Source organism: Moschus berezovskii, chromosome 22 (genome assembly GCF_049115385.1).
Source record: "Moschus berezovskii isolate FMDL1 chromosome 22, NW_MosBer_1.0, whole genome shotgun sequence".
Taxonomy (NCBI): Eukaryota; Metazoa; Chordata; class Mammalia; order Artiodactyla; family Moschidae; genus Moschus; species Moschus berezovskii.
In genome coordinates, this window is record NC_142481.1 from 13,928,864 (window position 1) to 13,952,026 (window position 23,163).

The 23,163-nt window shown below is 52.0% G+C and overlaps 2 protein-coding genes across 14 annotated transcripts in view; one reads left to right on the plus strand and one right to left on the minus strand.

Moving 5' to 3' along the window:
- Positions 1-727: 727 nt before the first annotated feature.
- PLD3 (phospholipase D family member 3) lies at positions 728-19,702 on the minus strand. 5 transcript variants are annotated; one of them, XM_088830704.1, is made up of 13 exons: positions 19,563-19,702; positions 10,100-10,293; positions 9,417-9,543; positions 9,242-9,316; positions 9,006-9,148; positions 8,354-8,537; positions 6,624-6,744; positions 6,416-6,543; positions 4,779-4,979; positions 3,119-3,258; positions 2,356-2,521; positions 1,365-1,464; positions 728-1,252 (listed from the first exon to the last, which is right to left on the minus strand). In XM_088830704.1, the coding sequence occupies exons 3-13, from the start codon at positions 9,441-9,443 to the stop codon at positions 1,065-1,067; spliced, it is 1,473 nt and encodes a 490-aa protein (XP_088686830.1). In that variant the 5' UTR covers positions 9,444-9,543; positions 10,100-10,293; positions 19,563-19,702; the 3' UTR covers positions 728-1,064. The 5 variants fall into 5 exon arrangements, with proteins under 5 accessions (XP_088686830.1, XP_055268115.1, XP_088686829.1 ...); XM_055412140.2 differs by having other exon boundaries at positions 9,417-9,548; XM_088830703.1 differs by having other exon boundaries at positions 10,078-10,293.
- Positions 19,703-19,807: 105 nt separating this feature from the next.
- C22H19orf47 (chromosome 22 C19orf47 homolog) overlaps positions 19,808-23,163 on the plus strand; it is a 30,890-nt gene continuing 27,534 nt past the window's right edge. For 5 of the 9 annotated variants that reach the window (XM_055412143.2, XM_088830706.1, XM_088830705.1 and 2 more), the window contains exons 1-3: positions 19,815-19,915; positions 20,543-20,808; positions 21,949-22,129. The gene's annotated coding sequence lies outside the window, so the exon portion shown is untranslated. Of the gene's footprint in view, positions 19,916-20,542; positions 20,809-21,948; positions 22,130-23,163 lie in introns of all 9 variants that reach the window. The other 4 variants (XM_055412144.2, XM_055412142.2, XM_055412151.2 and 1 more) reach the window with 4 other exon arrangements.

A 23,163-nucleotide genomic window follows, 5' to 3' on the forward strand; every position in this document is an offset into this window, starting at 1 on the left:
TTTATTTCAATAAAGAACTGTTCAGCAGTATTGCCCCATGCCTGAGGCCTGAACTGGCATGGGGGGGTGGGGTTCAGGGGGGACCCAGTCCACCGCAGGCTTGCGTTGGAGCCTGCACTCAGCACACTGCCCTCACCCTTGAACACGCTCAGCACCTGGCATGCAAGAATTCACCATCAGAACATGCTCAGCGTTCAGTAGGTGCCGATATGAGCTGGCCAGATGCCCAGTTCTCATTGTTTGTTGACCTGTCCTTGCCACAGGTGACAAGCTTGGCATGCACATATCCATGCTTGGGACATGCAAAATGTTAAGTTCACGCTTGGTACCCACGCCGGTGTCCAGACGTGCGAGTCCACCCTCAGGGATAGGGCAGTGGCTTGGCACATGCTCATGTGGCTTGGGTCACGTTGAGTATGCAGCACACGTGGCCCCATGCTGGCTCTGGGAGGCCCAGTTCATGCCCACCACGAGGTCACACACCCATGCTCAGCACACACCAGCTCGCGTGCATTGTACACTGAGCGTTCAGCACACACTGGCCCATGCTGCTCACCCAGTGAGGGCTCAGCACACACCAGACATGTGCTGAGAGTCCAGTGCACACCAAACCACACTGGCCACATGCTGAGGGCCCAGTACCCACAAAGATGTCCCCCCCAGGGGTTCATGCCAGCTGTCCCCTACCCGACATCCCACCTCACACCACTCAGTCAGGCACAGGCTGTACAGACAAGTTATTTACTTCTTATTATGACCTTGGGCCCTCTTTGCCCTGGGAAGTGGGGTGGGCCAGGGAGGCTGGGCCCAGCATGCACCCCCACTTCTCCTTTTGGGGGCTGAGCCCTCCCGCAGTTCGGCTGGGTCCTCTGGGGCCACAGCATCAGGCCAGTGGGGGCGGAGGTAGAGATGGGAGGCCGGGATGGGGGTGGTTGCGAAGGGGGAGCCTGTTGGAGTCACAACGGGTCAGACAGAAGCGGGGGGCTTGGGGACAGGGGATGGAGACCCAGAACACCTGGGCCTGCAGGGGCCTCGCAGGCCTGGCCTGGCCATCGGACCGGGGCTCAGAGCAGGCGACAGGCGTTGCCCACGCTGTCGGCGGCAGCGTCAAGGTCATGGCTGTAAGGGGAGTCCCAGTCCCTCAGGAACACGGCCTCCAGCTGGCTCCGCAGGCCACCCCGCCCGTTCTGCGTCACCAGCAGCGAGGTGCCCGCCGTCTCGGTGAAGTAGCTGCCGGACCAGTTGGAGGTTCCTGTGGGGGAGTGGGGGTTCCAGAGAGTCAGGGCCCATGGTGCCACCTGGACTCCCTTCCATCGCCCACCCCACCCCCTGCCCCCTGATCATGGTGCCCCTGGAACACTCACCGATGTAGGTGGCCCGTTCAGTCACCATGTACTTGTTATGGTTGACGCGGGCATAAGGGATTCGGGCCTGGGCATCGTCCGCCGGGATCACAAAGAGTTTCTGAGAGGGGTGGGGAGATGCAGGGTGAGGATAGAGAAGCCCCTGGGTTGGGGATGGGGAGTGGAACCAGGTCTTTGAGACTGGGGGCTCAGCTGCTTCCCTTCAGGCCCTGGGGATCAGAACAGGGCCTAGAGAAGTGCATGCATGCGTGCTTGCAAAGTCGCTCAGTTGGGTCTAACTCTTTGCAACCCTATGGACCATAGCCCGCCAGGTTCCTCTGTCCTTGGAATTCTCCAGGCAAGAATACTAGAGTAGGTTGCCATGCCCTCCTCCAGGGCATCTTCCCAACCCAGAGATCGAACCCGTGTCTCTTTTATCTCCTGCACTGGCAGGCAGGTTCTGCTAGCAGTGTGTGAAGCCCTTCAGAGGAGTGGGTCCTCCGTAAAGACTGGCTCACATGCCACCTGTTCCCTATAGGGTTAAAAGTGTTAGTCACTCAGTCGTGTGTGACTCTTTGCGACCCCATGAACTGCTGCCCGCCAGGCTCCTCTGTCCATGGAATATTCCAGGCAAGAATACTGGAGTGGGTTGCCATTTCCTTCTCCAGGGGAATCTTTCCAACCCAGGGATCGAATCTGGGTCTCCTGCGGTGCAGGCAGATTCTTCACCATCGTCCCTGAGGTCTTACCTCAGATGTCCCGCTTTCCTGAAAGTCTTCCGTGACCCTTCAGGCTGCAGCTGGAGCTTCCTCAGGGCTCCCCCTTCCTGGCCCTGACCCCTCTGCCCACGCCCTTGATTCCAACCCTGACCTGTGGTCACCCCTCCTCCGTCCCAGTCAGGGCACAGCCTTCTCTGCACCATCTCTGTCACATGACAGCTGAGTGCCCCAGGAGCTGTGTCCCCGCACTGCCCTGCACAGGGGTGGAGGGGCGGGTCTGGGCAGGTGCTTACCACCTGGATGTCAGAGTGGGTGTGGTTGTCACGCAGGGCAGCCAGGGAGAGCAGGAAGGCCCGCATCGAGGGGTCAGAGTGGCCCCAGCAGCTGATCAGCAGGCGTACCTTGACGCCCCGCTCATAGGCAGCCCGCCGCAGCCCGTCGTCAATGGCAGGCCAGAACCTGGGGGCGGGGGGTACAGGGTACGGAGGGAGGCCTCCCCTCAGCTTTAGGGTGCCAGGCCTGGGTCCCAATACAGCTTCGGAGGACTCCCGCTTCCCAAGACCACCCCATCTCTGGCTCCTGCTCCTGCCCACCCCCACCCAATCCACTCATCATCATCTGCTGACCCCAGGCTACCTGCTCTGAACCCTCAGACCCAATCATTCCCACTTCCTATCCCAGATCTCAAACCCCAACCGTGCCACCCCAAACCTGAATACGCTCAGTCCCACCTCTCAAGTCCCCCAGCGCATATGCCGCCCACACTCCCTGCTTCCTAACCCCAGAAACCCCGCATCCTCTGCCTCAAGCCTCCAGTCCCCCCGTCTCCATTCCCTTTTCCCAATATTCACATCCTTTGCTCTGGCCCCTTTCCCTTGTCTCGAGCATCCAGACCCCCTCTCCCTGTCACCTCTGTCTCGCCCTGTGGTGTCCCCTCCCTCTGTCCCCTGGCCTTGGCCCCCTGCCTGCTTTCGGGGCCCCATCACTCCCTCTCCTGTCTCTGTTTCCACTCGCGTGGCTTCCGGCCCCGAGCCCCGTCCACGCGCCCAGCAGTACCGGCGCGGGTGGGAGAACTCCATGGTGGGCAGGTAGTTCATGACCGCGATGTAGATGAAGCTCCGGGCGTTGTCCACCACATTAAGCAGGGCCTTCAAGTCTGGGGTGCGGCCACTTGGACACAGCGGTGGGGGTGCACTCTGGGGGGGTAAGGGGACAGTCAAGACATGTCCTTCACAGTGGACCCCAGCTGCAGAATTGCAGGACTTAGGTCCCCGTGTATCTCACTGAATGCTCAGCCTCCGTGAAGGGGAGAGATAATGACCACGTCCGAGCTCACAGGTGAGCGAACGGGGGCTCAAAGGGGATAAGTGATTTGCCTGAGGTCACAGAGCTGAGGAACAGAGTCAGGGTTTGAACCTAGGCGGTCTGGTTCTAGAACTGAAGCTCTAACCCAGTGGTTCTTGACATGAGGTGCCTGGTCAGGCAGCAGCAGCATCACCTGGGAACTTGTTAGAAATGCAGATTCCTGGGCCTCACTGCACCAGGGCACACAGCATCAAGGCGTTGGGATGGAGCCCAGGGATCTGGTTTTAACAAGCCCTTCTGGTAATTCTAGTGCATGCTCAGGCTTGAGGACCTCTGCTTTAATCTCTTAAAAAATTTTTTTTTATTAGCGTATAGTTGCTTTACACTGTTGGACCAGTTTCTTCTGCTGCGGCGGCTATTTAGTTGCTAAGTCATGTCCAACTCTTTTTGTGATCCCATGGACTGTGGCCTGCCAGGCTCTTCTGTCCATGGGATTCTCCAGGCAAGAATACTGGAGTGGGTTGCCATGCCCTCCCCCAGGGGATCTTCCCTACCCAGGGATGGAAACTGCATCTCCTGCACTGGCGGTGAATTCTTTACCTGCTGAGCCACCGGGGAAGCCCCCTAATCACCTGTGTCTCTGACTGACTCACAGCCCACCGCCATGGCACTCCTCGTGTGCCCACCCACCCCAGGAGCTTCACCCAGCCCCCTCCACCCTCCCAACAGGTGAGCAAATTTAAGCTCTGAAAGGGGAAGCGGTGATGAGGGAAACTTTACTCCCCAGTGGGAGATCACTGGAGAAAAGGACCCCAGTAAATTATGTCTCCATCCATGCCTTAGGGTGGCCCTTCACGATGACGCTGGGCCTGGCCAGGTGACTTGCTTGGGGGGGTGGTCCCAGGTTCGCCACCCCAGCTAGTGAAAAGATCAACAGCTGAAAACAGCAGTGCCTTGTCCAGGGTGGGTGCAGTTCAACAGAACATTTCATAGTGATGAAAACGTTCTGTATCTACGCTGTTCAATATGGCAACCACTTGCTAAGTGTGGCTGCTGAGCCCTTGAAAGGGGGCTAGTGTGACTGAAGAAACTGAGTTTTTAATTGCATTTCATCTTAATTGATTAAAAATGTGACATTCGGCCATAGCGGACAATTCAACCAGGGGTTGGCCTGAATGAACACAGCTGTGCTGCCTCATTAGCCCTAAGAGAGTGCAAATATTATGATGCAATCATAAGATTTCTAGATGAAACCAAAGCCTAGGGAGGTTGGGACATAGCCCAGGCCCCTGAGTGAGCAGAAGTGACAGCTAGTGGTCAGGGCTCCCTCATCTCCATCAAATCACTGGGCAGGGCTAGATGGAGGAGGCCCAGTGAGGGCATGTGGCAGGCCCCTCTTCCTTGGACTCACCGCCAGGTAGGCCAGAGCAGGGGTTCCATTGAGGCAGATTTCCATTGGAGTCTCTTGATTGTAGCGGGTGTCATAAGGCCGGGGCCAGGTTGACGGGATGGAGCTGCCCGCCTGGCCCAGGAACCAGTAGGCCTCGAAGATCTTGGTCAGGTCTCGAGCTAGGCAGCTGCAGTTGTACATGACCACACCCAGCTCCTTGACCTGCGGGAGCACAGTGCTGAGCCCCAGGGTGGTGGCTTGATGCTGGCAGGTGACATGGATGCCTGCAGCCCCTCCTCCTGCCTCCACCAAGTCCCCCTTCCTGCCCCTTGCCCTTCTGTCTCCCCCTCTTTCTGCTCTACCTCCCCTCTTTCTGGCCGTTAGTCCCCGTCCTCAGTTCCCCAGCTAAAGCCCTGAGATGGACATGATCTTGACTCAAGACTAAAATCTGAAGTTTTGGTGAAAGTCAGTTATTCCGAAGCTCCTGGTTTCCTGAACCTTTGCGGCTTCTACCTTCTACTGAGCTCCTGCTCAGTCTTAGGTCTCCACTGAGGGCTTCCTCCTCCAGGAATCCTGCCTTGACTGCCCAGCCTGTGTCAGGCATTCCTTAGGCTCTCAAGGTCCCTTGGGCCTCCCTCATCACTTTCCCTGGTGACAAACCTGTCTCCCCATTGGACTGGGAGGACAGGCACCAGGGATGTCTCAGCCATGGCTGTATTTTCTGTGTTTTCCCACAGAGTCGGTCAGATTAGGGGCTTCTGCTTAGTCACTCAGTTGTGTCCGACTCTTTGCAACCCCATGGACTGTAGCCCGCCAGGCTCAGCTCTTCTGTCCATGGGGACTCTCCAGACAAGAATACTGGAGTGCATTGCCATGCCCTCCTCTGAGGGATCTTCCCAATGCAGAAATCAAACCTAGGTCTCCTGCACTGCAGGTAGATTCTTTACTGACTGAGCCACTAGGGGAGCCCAAGAATACTGGAGTGTGGAGCCTATTCCTTCTCCAGGAGATCTTTCTGACCCAGGAATTGAACCGGGGTCTTCTGCATTGCAGGCAGATTCTTTACCAGCTGAGCTACCAGTGAAGCCCAATTAGGGGCTTGCACAGTATCTATTTGTTGAAGACATGATCATTGCTTCAGCTGTACCCCTTTCCCATCTCATGCTCATTTCTGCAGCTCCTCCAGGAAGCAAATTAACTGTCACCTCCTTTGGGAGATTTTCCTTGATACTCCAGGTTGGGTCCCCCATCCTGGCCCTCTACTGGTGCTTCTCCCCATCTCCCATCTCAGCCTTGACCCTTTTGGGTTGACACTGCATGGTGACAGGTCCGTCTCCGCACTGGACCACGAGTTCCAAGAGGTCTATCTGTTGCCATCATGTTCTCAGCATCAGAACAGGGCTGGGCTTAGAGCAGGCTCTCAGGAAGTGAGTAGTGATGGTCAAGTGGGTGGACAGGGCCTGGGATGCCATATAAAGGGGCTGGCAGGTGCCATCAGGGATCAGAGGGGCTTCTATTAGCAAGGGGAGGGTGGTGGAAGGCTGGATTGGGGGATGTTTCGGGAGGTCTGGTAGGAGGAGGTGGGGTCTGGTTGGAGGCTGGGAGCCCTGTGAGGCAGGAAGCGACCTCAAAGGGCGGTGGGCAGGGCGCAGGCAGACCTGGGTCAGGGAGCGCCAATCCATGTTGGCACTGCCGAGGTAGAAGTGGGTCTGGTCCACCACCCAGAACTTGGTGTGCAGGACGCCATGGGTCAGCTTCTGCATGTCCACCATGCGGACCTGGGCACCTGGACCGACAGGGGTGGAGGTCAGGAGCTGGCCTGGGGAGCCCCAGACCCAGCCGACCCCCATTGGCCCCCTAGCTCACCGCTTTGCAGCAGGGCCTGCAGGTCTGCCTGGGGCTGGGGCCCATTGGGCTTGCTCACAGTAATGCGGACCTTCACACCTCGGGGTGCCAGAGTCTGCAGCTGCCGGAGGACCTCCTCGCCCTGGAGAGAGGAGACAGCTTCTGAGGGGATGGAGCAGCTGGCTCTCGAGCCCCACGGAGCACCCCACGGAGTTGTTTTGAGATTAGGCTTCTAGATCTGATCAGGCTTTACATTAATACAGTTAGGAAAGGCTTTACAGGTTAAGAAGTTAAAACCTTACTTTATCTGTTTTATTTATTCTTTTGGCTGTGCTGTGCGGCATGAGGGATCTTAGTTCCCCAACTAGGGATGGAACCCGTGCCCCCTATATTCAGAATATGGAGTCTTAACCACTGGACCAACAGGGAAGTGTCTTTATCTATTTTAATACCTGGCTGCTCTGAGCCCTGTTAGGGTCTCCCTGCCACTCCTGCCCTTCACAGGTCCTTCCCAAGACCCTGACCTGGTAGTTATCCATGCCTGACGCAGCAGGGGTCTCTAGGCATCTTGCAGGATGTTAAAGGCACAGCGCAGACTTGGGAGTCTGGGAAGACCTGGGTAAGGCTTGATGATGCCAATAACAGTAAGAGTAACAGTCAATGATTCCCTTGTTTCTACTGTGAGCCAGGCCCCTTCTAAGCCCCTTTACACCTGAACTCTGACTTCTCACAGCTGTCATTGATAAGGCAAGTCTGAGTTTATCCCAAAGTGCAGATGAAGAAACTGAGCACTGGAGAAATCAACAGGAGAGCAGGACTTGAACTCAGACCGTCTGCCTTCTATGTCTGTGCTTTGTGCTTTGAATCACTCCAGTAGGAACCAGCAGGGCATGGAAGCTCATACCTTTTTTTTTAAGCTTGAAGGATCTTAGTTCCCTGATCAGGGATCAAACCTGCACCCTTGGCAGTGAATGCTCAGAGTCCTAACCACTGGACCACCAGGGAATTTCCAGCTCATATAATTTTTAACTGTTGTGCATTTTTTCCAGGCACTGTTTAATGATCCCCACAATTTTAATACATTTTAAAGTCTACCTCTGACAAAGAGTGGCAGCAGGGAAAAGGAAGAAGAGGGACAAATTCACTACATCTTTCAAAGAAGGGCTTAGCCACCTAGGCTGTTCTTTTTCAAATCTTGAAGTTTTATGCTTTTTAGATTTGTCTGCAGACCCTAACAAGGCTGTCATAGTAAATGCTTATAAAGGGCTGACTCTTGTCAGACACTGCTGTCATTGGCTGGGATCAGCCTGTTTCACCTTCACCAGAGGTGAACACTAGATAATGGCCCCATTCTACAGATGAAGAAACAAGACTGCAAGATGAGGTGACCGGCCTGAGGTCACAGAGCTGGGAAGCAGAAGCCTGGTTTGAGGCTGGTCTGGTACTCATTCCATGTTTCCATTTCTTTGTGTGACAGGCTCAGGGCAGCTTGTGGGTGAGCAGTATCTGCTAGCCTAATCCCTCGTAACTGAACCCATGCCCTGACATTCAGAGGCCTCCAGGTAACTGTGACAAAACACCCCCAGTCCAGTGGGCCATGTGAAGACAGTTGTTTTCGAACACTTTTGTCCAACCCACTATGTGAGACATGCCAGTCTGTCTCCTGGGCTGGAGGGAACCCCCTTTCATCTCCCTGCCTCTGATGCCTCCCACCACCCCTGCTGCCAGCCAGGGCCCAGGTTGCTAGGTACCTGCTGAGCAGAGGGTTCCTGAGTGTGGGTGTCATTGTTGGTGAGAGTCCAGTAGAAGGAGGCAATGTCCAGGCTGCTGTGGGCACCAGCAAGCAGGCCCAGCCAGGCCTGGCTGGTGGAGGGGTTGCTCGTGGAGGCATTGGGGAAGTCCAGGCCCTCGGGAATGCTCTCCACCAGCACTGCTCTGGGTGGGGAGGTGGGGAGGGAGGAAGGCAGAATCAGCCATGGTGAGCTAGACTGTGAGTGCTCGCTTGTCTGCCCATGGAGGATGGAAGACTATGTGTATTCATGTGTGTCTGTACTCGTGATTCTCTGCGTGTCTGCATTTGTCTCTCTAGAGTTGTGGAAGGTTTCGGATGTGTGTGTGTGTGTGTGTCCATGGATGTGGATGGAAGATGCCACGTGTGTCTATGTGTGCCTGCCTGTTCACAGCAGCATAGAAGATGACGCTGTGGTTGCCATGGCAACAGTGTGGGTGAAGTGGGTGGGCACAGAGGGAAGAACTGTGACGGTCCACTTGGGAGTCTCTGCCACCCCCTTATTCTGCCTCGACCACTGGGTGCAGGCCCTGTGTAGTGCATGTTGAAGTGTCCCTGGCCTGGCAGGGCCCCTCCCCCCACCATCCCAGGCACCCACGCCCCCCTCCACTTACTCGCAAGGGTCATAGCAGGGGGCTGGGCGCTGATTGGGCCCAAAGAGATGCAAGTCACCGTATTCCCATAGAAACAGCTGAGTCATCAGGGCACCGAAGCCCACAACCGCCAGGATAAGGACCAGAAGGACCCAACGGGCTTTCTGCGGGGGAGGAGGAGGCGAGCAGTCGGTCCAAGGAGGGCAGCCCAGCCCACAGCCTCCAGAGACAGACTGAGGGTGGCGAGGGTCACCTACCTTTTCTGCAGCTTTCCATGCCTCGATCTCATTCATGGGCAGTTCGTTGGCAGGTTCCTCAGCAGGCACCTTCAGCTGGGGCACACGGATGGGGGTGGTGGTGACAGGTCAGCTCAACAGGGCCCCCACCCTCTCCTGATCCGGCCCCTCCTCCCTGGGTCCCCCATCCACCTACCTCCTGGTACATCAGTTTTGGCTTCATCGTGCTGGCAGTCAGGGGTTATGCAGATCCCAGGTGCGAAAGTGGGTGTGTCAGGGTCTCCAAACTGCGGGGACCAGAAGCTGGCACTGTGTGGGGTGTTCTAGGCTTTTGGGGGACATCACAGAAAACGAATCAGCCTCGGGCTCACGGGACTCACTGGGTCGCCTTGTCTGTGATCACGGGGGCTACTGGCACTGCGCCCGCCACCCCTAAAGGAGGAAGCTGACTGCTGGTCAGTAGGGATTTCGAAATCCCTCAAAGTCCAACCCCTCTGCCTTCCTCCTATCCCCTGGGGTGCCCTCCCTGCCTCGCTTTAGTGCCCACCATGCCCCCCTGAGCGCCCACCCTGCCTGTCATCAGCACTCGCACTGCTCCCCATTTAGTACCTTCCCTTCTCTGAGCCCTATCCTACACATTCCCAAAATGACAGCTCCGGATTGGGTCAGCGGAGCCCTAAATATTTCTGTGCCTGGCTTTTCCCAGCCCTGGGATTTACCCTGAAGTCATTTTCCAGGTAGCTCCTTTAAACTCACACTCAGGTAACCACTAGACAGCTCAGGCCAGGAGCCCAAGACCATCGGGGCCTCCCTGTCAGCTCCCATCCCATCCCCCCAATCATCCTCCCCTACCGTACCCCAGAGGGGCCTCGGCCTTACTCGGCAGACAGCTGCTGCTACCTCCACGGGGCCCCAGCTTCTGCCCCAACAGGCTGAGCAGGGGCGGGAGGAAGGAGGGGGCGGGGCCCAAGGGGCTCCGCCCACTGCAGCGGGGAGTCTGCGCAGTGAGCGCGCCGGTCCGGACTCACCGCAGGGAGAGGGGGGGCCGGCCCCCCAGATACGGTCTAGCCAACCTGGCGGGGGTGGAGAAAGCACAGGTCTGAGCGATGGCTTTGCTACGCTCCATCCTAGAGCCCCCCAATATGGGTTAGGGAGGACTCAGGTAAAGAGAAAAGAGAACGCCCCCCATCTTTTCTCGGCTATAAACCCTGTGAATATTTGTACTGTGGGCATGTCAAAAATAAATACATAAATAAAACTAATGATTTTTTAAATTATAAAATGGAATGGTCAAGGCTGAACATGATTTAGGGATGTAGCCATAAAATCAAAAGACGCGGCCCACGCTATGGGAGGGGAAGAGCGCGGGGTGTGGGATAAGGGATGGTGGGTTTCCTGTTGTTGTCTGTATTGCAGTTTATATTCGATTTTTTTAAAAGGCCAACTGATAGGGATTTTTAAAATGTTTCTTACCAGTGTGTGGGGGGGTTGGGGGGCAATGGATACATGTATATGTATGACCGAGTCCCTTCCCTGTTCACCTCAAACTACCACAACATTGTTAATTGGCTATATCCCAATGCAAAACGTTTTTGGTGTTTAAAAAAAAAAAATCCAGGTTCTAGCTGAAGGGATAAGGAGGGTTTCCTATCTACCATCTCATATCTCCGAAGCAGAATTTAAGGCCGCAGCTGGAGAAATAAGTTGGAGGGATTCCCCTTTTCCCGCCCACCTCTCTCAGTGAAAGAGGGGTAGGACCCCCTTTCTCCTACCCAGGCAGGAAGCACAAAGGTAGGGAAGGGTTATTATTGAAAGAAGCAACAGCGTCAGAACTGGTTGCCTTGACAACAGGTTTTGGGGGTGCGTCAGGATTGCTTTTTATCCTACGCCTATTTTCTTTTTTAAAATCGTGAAATATGAGCGACTTACAGAGGAGAAAAATATCTCTGTACGTGTTAAAAAAAATATAAAGCGAACACAGGTGTTGCCGCGTCCCAGGTTTTGTCACGTTTTTAAAAATTCATTCCGCGCATTAATGTGATTTAAAAAAATAAGAAGGAAATTTCAAAGGGAGTTTGGTTCACCCCTCACCACAAGATCCAGCCTAGATCTGAAAGGATAATTTGAAAACCCCTTCCCCCTCAACATCTGATCCCAGTTTGGTTAAAGACAGAAGAGCACAAGTAGGTATTACCCCACCCCCACCCCATCATAGGGAGCCAGCCAAAAAGGGGATGGATCCAGCAAGGAATGGCAACAGAACAAGCTTATCTGATCTCCGTAGGTCACCAAGAGAAGCAGAAGGTAACAGTCTTCGATAAGGCTGACCGCAGGGTGGAAGGGTGGGGGAGGGGAGGCATGGCGCAGGAAACAAGTTTGCCTTTTATTTATTTGCAAAGCCCTTGGTGGGAAATGCTTTATTTAAGACTGTGTGGTTGGAAAAGAAGGTGAGGTGAAATTAGGGAGGCTAGTAGTGGTATTAGTTGCTTATTTGTGTCGGACTCTTTGCGACCCCGTGGGCTGTAGCCCTCCAGGCTTCTCTGTTCATGGGATTCTCCAGGCAGGAATACCAGAGTGGTTTGCCATTCCCTTCACCAGGAGGGAAGCTAAGATCAACAGAAACAAAACTGGGGAAAGGTAGAGCTGGAAGATGTGAGGGATGGCGCACAGCACGGTGAGGCAGGGGAACTGGGGTGGCCGCTGATAAACCAAAAATAGGAAGAAAATAGACTCGACGGACATGAGTTTGAGCAAGCTCTGGGAATTGGTGATGGACAGGGAAGCCTGGCATGCTGCCGACGGTGGGGTTGCAAAGAGTGTGATGTGACTGAGAGACTGAACTGAAGGCGCATGTTATTCAGTTTGTTAGTAATCTTTTGGCTTTCAAATTGTGCCGTGATGACAAGTCTTTACTGATGGGTTGAATTTTGACTTGTTATATTTTTATCGAAGCAAATGCACCTAGCGTACTTACAAAGAAAACCAGTATTGGAGAGGTGGTATAGGTTGCGTTAGATTGGTGAGGCAGTTAACACTTGTGGCATCCGGAGCCAGATGCCTGATCTTAATATAAACCTCAGTATGTATGTGATTATTTGATTTCAGAGAACTCACAACGCATCTGTGCCTTAGTGTCCCCATCTGCAAAATGGGCAAAGTAACAATACTGCCTACAAGGCTGTTCATGAATTTTGCACACCTTTATTGTGCACCAGGTATTGTTTTAAGCACTGGGGACATCGCTGTGAACAAAACAGACTTGAAGAAAGACAGACAAAAACAAAAGTAAATTATATGTTAGAAGGTAATATGTACTATAGAGACTCAGGGAAGAGGGACGGGTTTGGGGTGGGGGTGGGATTACTTGCATTTGAAAATAAGGAGGACAAGGAAGGCTGCACAGAGAAGAGGATACCTGAGAAAAAAACTTCAAGGAGGGGAGGAAGAGAGCTATAGAGCAGTATTCTAAGCATAGAGAACAGCCAGTGCAAAGGCCCTGAGGCGGGAGTATGCTTGTGGGGATAGAGAAGAGCAAGCAGGCATGTATCTGTAGTGGAATGGCAGTGAGGGGAGGGAGAGGAGGTGAATCAGAGGTCACAGGACCAGATTATGCAGAGCTACCTGGACTGTGGTAAGAAGAATGGGGCCAAGGGTAGGTTCTGGGCAGAGGAGGAAATATGATCTCCTTTGGGGCTTGTAGTGAGTTGAATGGTGGCCTCAAAACTGATAAGTTGGATGTGGTCATCACTCCTGGAACTTGTGAATGTGACCTTATTCAGTGGACCTGGAGTCTCATTACATACATTAGCATATGACACACTCAGAGGCGCCATGACAGTTCCAAGGCCGGCCATTAAAGGCCCAAAAGTGGGTGGTGGCCCAATTAATGGGAATCTCCCCACCCTTTCTCCAAGGTAGTTAGAACAATCCTTCTACTCATTAGTCTGTGAAATTATCCAGCCCAGGGACTTCCCCGCTGGTCCAGTATTAATAAGACTCAGTGCTTCCACTGCAGGGGGCATGGGTTTGATCCCTGATGGGGGAACTAAGATTCTTCATGCTGCCCAGTGCAGCCATAAAAAAAGAAAAGAAATTACTCAGCCCATAAAAATTAACCACTCCCTATTTCGGGGACTCTTGCCGTCTGAGATGGCCCACACTCTGTGGAATGTGTCTCTCTCTAAATAAATCCACTTTTCACCTATCACTTTGTCCCTCACTGAATTCTTTCTGTGCTAATACATAAAGAACCTAAGCTTCATTAAATCCTTAGACCAGGTGTGTGATTTAGATGAAAAGAAAGTGGGTTTCAGTCCCAGTTTGGGTTTTGGCTGTGTTTTGAGTCCCAGCCTGTAGGACTGAATTGTGCAGTTTCACCAGCCCACTGAATATCTCCCTGTCCCCTTGGCGTGTGCCTTGCCTGACCCTGGGTATAACACTATAGCCCAGGGACAAGGAGGAAGCAAAAACCACTGGGCCTCTGAGACCTGTGTTGGGTCACAGTTCCCTGAAGACCCCCACCCCTGGTGAGAGTGGGAGATTTGATCCCCCTTTCCATAGCAGTGCTTTGGACTGATGAATTCAGGGTTCAAATCCCACCTCTGTCACTTTTTAAAGAAATTTTCTGATATATAAATAAATAAATATATGGCTGCACCGGGTCTTAGTTGCAGCATGTGGGATCTTTAGTTGCAGCATGTGGGATCAAGTTCCCTGACCAGGGCTTGAATCCAGGTCCCCCCTGCTTTGGGAGCGTGGAATCTTAGCCACTGGACAGCCAGAAGCCCTCTGTCACTTTCATACTCCGTGACATTGGGCACAGGGCTTTATTTCTCTGAGCCTGCTGGCCTCATTCATAAAAAGAGGATTGGGACTTCCTTGGTGGTTCAGTAAAGACTCTGTGCTTCCACTGTATGGCATGCAGGTTCGATCCCCAGTTGGGGAACTAAGGTCCCGTATACCACGTGGCATGGTCATTAAAAAAAAAAAAAAATCACTTTATGCCTGTCTGCAGAGTGGTGGCTGGTTTAGGAGGGTGGGCCTCACAGTCCCCAGGCCCTTGATTCATATCTCAGCTCTGCGCTTTACCTGGAGAAGAGACTACCTTTTCTGAGCCTCACTTGCATTCTTCAGAACACTAGGGAGACTAATATACCAACATGACATTTGCTGGGCAGAGTCAATGAAACCCATCCACAGCGGTCAGTTCACATAGATACAAGCTGGCTGGTGAGTTGTTTTCCCCTAGTACCCTGAACACATTATTTATCACTGATAAACTTATATATGTGTCCCTTGAAAAGCTATGTCTGATTTATTCCTCTACCCACCTGAGTGCCCAGCAAATGTTTATTTGTTTTTCTTCTGAAAACAGAAGAAAAGAGCATAGAAGGGATAAAAGACTTTCTCATATGTCGCTTTAAGATTCAGTGACACTGGGTTCCTACACAGTAATCAGCAGCTTGTGTTCTGAGCCTGGGGCAATAGGGTAGGTACAGATAGTGGCGCTTCAGCCTGAGGGTAAAATTCAGGGTGGGCCACTTGGCTGCTGAAGCATATCTGAAGCACTGGACAGGCCATACCTTAGGAAACATTTACAAACCTAGGAACCCTGCTCTTGGGTTTAAATGGGCCAATTTTCATTTGATTGTGCAGACCCTTTGTGGACTGACCACACAATCGTCTGTGGTCAAGTCTACAGAAAACAGTACAGAGCACTGGTTGTGTAAATGTTTTTGTTTTTAGTGGTAGATCCTTTATTTCAAAGGACCCCAGAAGGTGCCCCTTCTAGGGATAGAAGATGCTTGGTCTGAAAAGCAAATCAGTAAAAAAAAAGCAAAAAAGGCACACACGAACTGCCCCCTCCCCCCCATTATGAATGGTGAATACTTGGGAATTGGAACTCAAAAGCTGTCCCATCCCTACTCAAACCCCCTCTGTGGCTGCCCACTGCCTTTGGTACAAAGTGCAACTGTCTTATGATGCCCTCCTGTGCTCTCCAGGGACAGTGCTTGTGGATCTTCCCCATCTGACAGTTTCAGTTCCTCTAACTCATATCTCCTCCCTGAACTTCAGCTCTGCAAGTCCCAAGGCCTAGATACCTCCACCCAGGTGTCCCTAAGCCCCTTATACCCATGTCTCCAAATGTCCTTACCATCTCTCCCAAACCTGCCCCTCCCCTGGGTCCCCATTTCCAGGACAGCTGTCCTACCCACCCTTCAGGTCTCAGCCTGTGTTCTACCTTCCCCAGAAAGCCCTGATGCCCCCAGAGTCCTGGGTCCCCCATAACTTATCCACTTGGCCTCCTAAGAGTGTCTCCCACCCACCCTTTCCCCTCCCCTCCAAGGCCATGAACTGGCTTCTCTCACCTGGGTCCCCATTCCAGCAGCCTCCTGTGGCTCCCAGCCTCCACTCAAACACTTCTAATTCCACCTCCATCTAAGTCTGACTTGCCCCTCCCCTGCTCAAATACTCCAGTGTACACAGGATAAAGTCTCAGCTTCTCACTGTGGCTCCCAGAGCCCTTTCCTTAATAACCTTTTGGGCTTATGCTTGTACCATTCTCCATGGCCCAGTCATATTTAATATCTTTCAGTTCCTCGAACTGAAACCACACATTTACCACCAAACCTGCCCACAGCTGCCCCTCCTGCCTAGCATACCTTGCTCTCTTCACGTTGCTCACTTCTATCAGCTTATGTATCACCTCCTCCAGGAAGCCCTCCCTGACTCCCTGGATGGTCCAGACATCCTCCATGGGATTGGCAGTCCCCTGGGCTTATCAATCCTAGCCCGGACCCCTCTGCCTGTGCTTCTCCCAACCTGGCCCTGACCACTGGACTGTCACTACCTGATGATGGGTCCAGAATCCATGAGGGGAGGGCCGGGCTGGCTGTCACTGCTGTGTCCCCCATGTCACCCAGCACAGGGACAGTACATGGCAGATGCTCAGTAGCCAGTTCATCCATCTATTCATTCAACTTGTATTTATTCAACTATTTCTGATAAGCCCTATCTAGAAATTGGAGATGCAGCACAGAAAAACAGAAAAAAAAAATCCCTAGGAAGGAAGAAATTCTTTTGAGGGAGTAAGATAATAGATCAATGAGTGAAACGTACACTATGTACGTGGGAGAAAAAGAAAACAAGGGAGGGGTGCTGTGGCATCACAGTGAAAGTGGTTGATGTCGCCATTCAAAAATAACAACACGGACTTCCCATGGTTGAGATGCTATACTTCCAACGCAGGGGGCACAGGTTCGATCCCTGGTCGGGGAACGAATATCCCACAGACTGTGTGACCCCAAAACCCTCCCCGCAAATCAAAGAAATGGAAAAAGAAAAAACCATATCTGGGGGAAAAAAGCATTATTATCTCTGTTTTTCAGATGAGACAGGGTTCAGGGAAATCACTGCCCAGGTCACACAGGGTTGGTTTGTCAGCTGGGAATCTGATCCCAGAGCTCAGTTCTGTTCCAGGGCACTATACTGTCAAACCAACTCACAAACACAAAATAAGGCGGAATGTCTTTTGCTTGCTACCCAGGAGGTCTGTGGCTATGGAAGGGTAGGATACGGGAGAGACAGTGGGGATCCTTATGTTTATTGAACCAGGCACTGCTCAAAACACTTTATATATTCAATTCTCACAATGGTGTTTTTGTTTTGTTTTGTTTTAGCCTAACTTCCCCCAGGTGACTCTGTGGTGAAGAATCCACATGCCAGTGCAGGAGACAGAGGAGACACAGGTTCCATCCCTGGGTTGGGAAGATCCCCTGGAGGAGGAAATGGCAACCCACTTCAGTATTCTTGCCTTGTCCTATGGACAGAGGAGCTCGTGGGCAACAGTCCATGGGGTTGCAAAGAGTCAGACACAACTTAGGGGCTCAACAACAACAAGCAGGTAAGGGAACTAAAGACCTAGAGTGGTTAAGTACAAAGCCAGGAAGCCAGGATTTGAGGCCAAACTCCCTAGGTTGCTGGGTATAGACAATCCCCCCTCCTGCTGTCTAATATCCACAGACCTGTGGTCTCCTCCCTCCCTCCCGAACAGCCTCTCAAAACCTCTACCGACACCCCCTTTGAGAAGGACATCAGAAACCTTCTCCAAGTATAAAGGATATGAGTGCAGCTTTAAAAGAGGACTTCAGTCGTTCTTCCAACCAGGCTGCTCTTGCCAGTCCATCCTTGGTAGAAGTTCTCCAGCTGCTGCTGTGGCTTCATGTCACATCAGATCACGTCCCTCCTCTCTTCCAAACCCGCCTCACTCAGAGTAAAGCCAAAGTCTTCTCCATGGCCCGTGAGACCCCAGGGGACCTTCCCCCATCACCCTGCTGACTTCATCCCCCATCCCTCTCCTCCCTCACTGGCCTCCTTGTTACCCCTTACCGATGCCATGCAGGCTCCTATCTCAGGGCCTTTACATGTGCTGTTCCCTCTGCCTAGAATGGGCTACCCTGGTGTCTCAGGCAGTAAAGAATCTGCCTGCAAGGTGGGAGGGCTGGGTTCAATCCCTGGGTTGGGAAGAGCCCCTGGAGAAGGGCATGGCTCCAGTATTCTTCTTTGGAGAATTCCATGGACAGAGGCGCCTGGCTGGCCACAGTCCATGGGGTCACAGAGTGGGACTCGACTGAGCGACTAACACTTTTACTTTCTGCCTAGAATGCTGTTCTTCCCCCAGAGAGCCACGTCACTCCCTCCCCTTCTTCAAGTCTTTGTTCAAATGTCACCAGGTCACCCTACTTAAAACTACAATCTCTGCATTCCCTATCCCTCCAATATATCATATTATCTACTTACCCATCTGTGTATTGTCTCTGGCCTTTGCTATTAACAGAATGTAAGCTCCATGAGGCCAGGGAATCTGTTTTGTTCACTCATGTGTCCCCATGCCTAGCAGTCTTGGGCATGTAGAACATGCTTAACAACTATCGATTGAATGAATAACTTGTATTTGCATTCCCATATTACAGATGTAGTAACTGGGGCGCTGGGACCTTAAGCCACCTGCCCAAGCTCATGCAGCTGTTTAAGTACTAAACAATAAAACCAAGATTGGCACCTGGGGGGGTCCAGTCCCCAGCACACACTGTAATGACTGTCCTCCTCAGCCATGCTAAGGCAAGCTGGGTGACTAAGATATTCGTCTCTTCACTTGGGGATTCAGGGTTGCTGAGGTTTGATGGTGTGGGGAGACCTGCCTCCTCTCTCTGTACCCCTGATTTTATGAGTCAAGGGAGGGTTGGGTCTAAGCTACCTAGAGTCTTCCCCCCACCAAGCCCTGCCCAACTCCAGCTATGGGCTAAGTGCTCTCAATTTGGGGGTGGGAAATCAGTCTGTCCACCAAGGTAAAGAGGTATGGATTAATATTGACATGAGCAAGGTTCTTAATGGCTGATGGGCCACCTGGTCCCAGGTGTGGTGACGTGGCGGAGGGGAGGACAGCTTGGAGACTGTGACGTGGGACAGCAGGGGTTGGCTGCTGCAGCAGAACTTGTCAGGATAGAGAGAGTGTGACACCCCGGGAATGATGAGGGTAGCTGGGGGGAGGGGGAGAGTGACAAAGAGGAGGAGATGAAGGTGACTGGATGAGGGTGAGATGATGAATCGTATTAGCCACATCGAGCTGGGCATGTCACCAGAATAAACTCGCAGGACCCTCACTCTCATACCTGACATTGGTGTCCCTGTGGGGGTTTTACAAATGAGGAAGCTAAGTTTGCAAAGGTGTGATGAGATGGTCAAGGTTACCCAGAGGTTTAGCGATGGAGCCAGAATAACGGGCTCTAGTACCTGGTATGTGAGAGGTGACACGGGGAAAATGACAGAGACATGAAAAGAAAAAAAAAAAACAAAAACTCCTAATGGGAAAACACTAGAAGCATTAGGCACGGACAGTGACTGTCAGAGAAGCAAAGGTGACACAGGAGCGACGGAGACATAAAGGATGAGAAAGACGGAAGGGAAACGTGGGTGCGATTTACGAAGGGGAGACGAGGCGTGCGAAGGTGACACGGGGTACGATGACGATTTATGAGAAAGACTTTGTAAAGGAGCAGCAGCAACAAAAGAGATGTGTAGGCGACAGGAGAAGGCGACACGACAGGAGAGACATTTGGTGGCCATGGAACTTAAAAAGAACGAAATCTTGTTAAGGGTATTGATGGCGACATTAGGAGAGTGGTGCAAACACAAGGGAGTGATAACGATTTAAGCAGGATGCAACATAACGGGAGGAACGGAGACATAATGGGACAGAGGACGATATGAGAGAAGAAATGCATTATAGAGGAAGGACAACATAAAGGCAGCCGAGGCGACGCACCCCTAGATCGCACATTACCTGCATTCCACGTTTCCCACTCCGGGACCCAGCCCCGCTGGTACCTCCTAGGCTGGAGCCCCGCGCGCCCCCGCCCAACCCGTCGCGCGCAGGCGCACTCCGGCTGGACTGCGGACCCGCGGCGCCGGGCGGGGGAAAGGCCTGGGAGCCTGCGGATGGTCACGTGACGGCCGCCCCTGCGCTCTCGCTGGTGGCTCTCCCGTGGGCTAGAGCGGCCGCGGGCGGGTCAGTCTGACTTCCGGCGGCGAGAACGGTGCTTCCGGGGCGGGCAGCCGGGCCGAGGGAGGTGGGTCTGACAGTTGGCGCCGCCGGGAGGGCGGGCGGCGCGAGTGGGCGCGGGCCCAGAGGGCCAGGTGAGGCGCGGGCCAGGGGTGGTGGATATGGGTTGGATGCGGTGGAGATGAATGGCGCCCCGGGATTCCGGGGTCAGTCCTGGCGCCGCCGTGCGGCTCTGGAGAAGCGATTTCTTTCTCTGAATCTCAGTTTCCTCCTCTGTAGAATGGGGGTCAGAATGTGACTATAGCATCCTCTTTATGGATTGGAGTGAGAAGTCAGCTCGTGCAATCGGAGCCCTAGCTCAGCTCCTGGCACACTGCACACTTCTTTGCTATACTATTATTGTTAGTATTGTTGATGATGTTTGTGTTTGACACGGAAGATCAGGGTGTGGGAGTGTGAAATTGGGAGCCAACAGATTTCAGTTCAAGCCCTAAGCTACACATTGTGGTAGCGGACCTGTGCCTTCCCTTATCTGAACTTCGTTTTCTTCGCCTATAGGATGAAGGCTAATAATCCTTTCATCATATCATAGAGTTATTGTGAGGATGCTGATGAAATGTGCGTGTAAAGTCCTCAGCATAGTGCCTGACGGTGTAGAGCAGAAGCTCAATAAATAGATCTGGATTATAATAATAATACTGATCATAGCAGACACCTATTAAGTATTTAGGTCCCTATAGTCAAAGCTATGGTTTTTTCAGTAGCCATATATATGGATGTGAGTGTTGGACCATAAAGGAGGCTGAGCGCTGAAGAATTGATACCTTCCAGTTGTGGTGCTGGAGAAAACTCTTGAGAGTCCCTTGGACTGTAAAGAAATCAACCCTGAATATTCATTGGAAGGAGTGATGCTAAAGCTGAAGCTCCAGTACTTTGGCCATCTGATGTGAAGAGCCAACTCACTGAAAAAGACTCTGACTCTGGGAAAGATTGAAGGCAAAAGGAGAAGAGGGCGGCAGAAGATGAGGTAGTTTGATAGCATCACCAGTTCAATGGACATGAATCTGAGCAAACTACAGGAGATAGTGAAGGACAGGGAAGCCTGGTGCGCTGATGTCCGTGGGGTCGCAGAGAGTGGGATGTGACTTAGTGACTAAACAATAACGACATAATGATTCCCAGAGTCATTGGTGTAGATGAGACTAGCAAGGAAGTAGAGAAGAGGAAGAAGCTCAGAGTCCTTCGTGATAGGAAAGACTTTGAATCTGCAGCTAGGCAAATCGACATCCTGCCACTTACTGTTTGTCAGATTTTGCTGAATCCTGTAGTATTAGGCTTTCCTTTTTCTTTGAAAGCACTGATTCATTTTTCTCCAGTCAGTTCATTTGAGAAGGAAAATTTGTATTGCTTTTCTAATGAAAAACTAACATTGCTTGGCTGTGAAATGGAGAACTTAGCCTGAACTCCAGTGGAAGCAGAATGGTTTATTACATTGTAGATAGAAAAGGAAAGAATTGAAAAAGGAATGACTTGTATTTTTGTGATTCCATGCTGTCAGGTCTCATGGATCCTGTCAAGTTATACTCTGTTTTCAACTCACACTTGGCATATGATGGTCTTGGCTTAGTGATTGTCCTACCCTTTTCCTGACTCACTGAAGATGTACTTATTTTATTTAATGCACACGTACAAAACCTACTGAGCATCGTTCTAACAGCTTGGCATTTAGGAACTCTTAACCCCACTAAGCACTTTAAAAATAGATACACCTATCCTTTTTTTTTTTTAATTTTTGAGTATAGTTGATGTACAATAATTCCTATCATTCTTATTTTACAGTTGAAGGAAGTGCGATCCAGAAAGGTTAAACCGCTTGCCTCAGAGTCAGGGTTAGGAAGTGGTAAGATAGAGTTTTGGAGGCAGGCCTTGTAAGGGCTGAGCATAGGGAATCTGGTGCATGGTAATTACTTGAATTTTGGGGAGCTGTCATTTTTCTATTATTGTTAATGTTATATAATTTTCCCTGTTCAGAAAGTCAGCGTGGGAGATAGATTTTTAATGGTGGAGAGAGAAGATTGAGTCTAGCGGGGAATTCTGCAGCTGTAGTGGAAGGATATTGCTATTGTTCAGTTGCTCAGTCGTGTATGACTCTTTTGTGACCCCACAGACTGTAGCCTGCCAAGCTCCTCTGTCCATGGGATTTCCCAAGCAAGAATACTAGAGTGGGTTGCCGTTTCCTCCTTCAGAGGATCTTCCCGACCCAGGGATCAAACCCGAGTCTCCTGCATTGCAGGCAGATTCTTTACCACTGAGTCACCAGGGAGGATACCAGTACCTTAAAGCTTCTAGTAAGTATTAACTGAAACTTTGCTGAGACAGACCTCAGTGCCCAACTCAGAGTAATCTCTTGACCAGTGGACTGACGGGGTTCACATCCTGGCCCCTCAGTTGCTTGCTGTGTGACCTCAGGCCTGCCACTGTCCCCTGTAACTTAGAGATTGTTTTTACTTTCTACCGCAGGTGGTGGTGAGGAGGCACTGCGGTGTGTTCGTAAGCGGTGCTGGGCACATGAACGCTCATCAGGAGCTGCTGCATGGGCACTGGAATCAGGGATAACTTGTTTTTGTTTTTGAATCCCAGTAATGCTCTGGCTTGATGTGGCATTTGGCAAGTGACTATACCACAATGAGTCAGTTTTTTTTTTCCCCCATTGATTAAAATGTGGCTAATGATAGTCCTCACTCATGAGGTTGTGAGGCGTTGGTGTGATACCTGGCACCATTCCTGGTGAATTGTTAGTGCTTGGTATGTGCAATGTTGTCGTTCTGTCCGGCTTACTGAAGTCTCCTTCAGGCCTAGCTCTTTGAGAGATGCTGGGTTCGTTGTCCTTGTCCAGTGGTAACATCCCGAAGGGAAAGGGCATCTTAGGAGCCAGGTACGGGATCAAGTGAGGCCTGTGGTCATGTTCCTCATCCTAGTTGAGGGTGGAGGAGAGAGCCTCACCCTGGGGACTTTGGGAAGACATCACAAAGCAGGTGGCAGGCATGCCGAGTGATGGAGAGCTTGCTAGGAGGATAGGAGAAGCAAGCATGCAAGACACAGGTGACATTCTGTGTGAAGAGTGGGTGGCCCGCAAAGCCCTTGGGTGTTGGAGGGAAGGCTGGAGCGGGAGGCCTGGGGGATGAGAAGAGCCAGCACTCCTAGAGTACGTAGCATGCACCTGCACTCTCAGGTGCTTTATGGATGGAAATCCATCTAGTCCCACAGCAGTCCTCTGGGGTAAGTCACGTGTGTGCCATCCTGGTGTACAGATGGGGACACTGAGGCCCGACTGGTGAATTGCTTAGCAAGGTCACACAGCTAGTAAGTGGCAGAGCCAGAT

Bases quoted from the DNA above. Each gene is read 5' to 3' on its own strand.
- PLD3 (XM_055412141.2), bottom strand. From the start codon at position 9,443: ATGAAGCCAAAACTGATGTACCAGGAG. The intron at 3,259-4,778 runs GTGAGTCCAAGG...TTACCCCCCCAG, and splicing joins CTGCTCTGGCCTACCTGGCG to AGTGCACCCCCACCGCTGTG. The intron at 1,253-1,364 runs GTGAGTGTTCCA...ACTCCCCCACAG, and splicing joins TGAACGGGCCACCTACATCG to GAACCTCCAACTGGTCCGGC.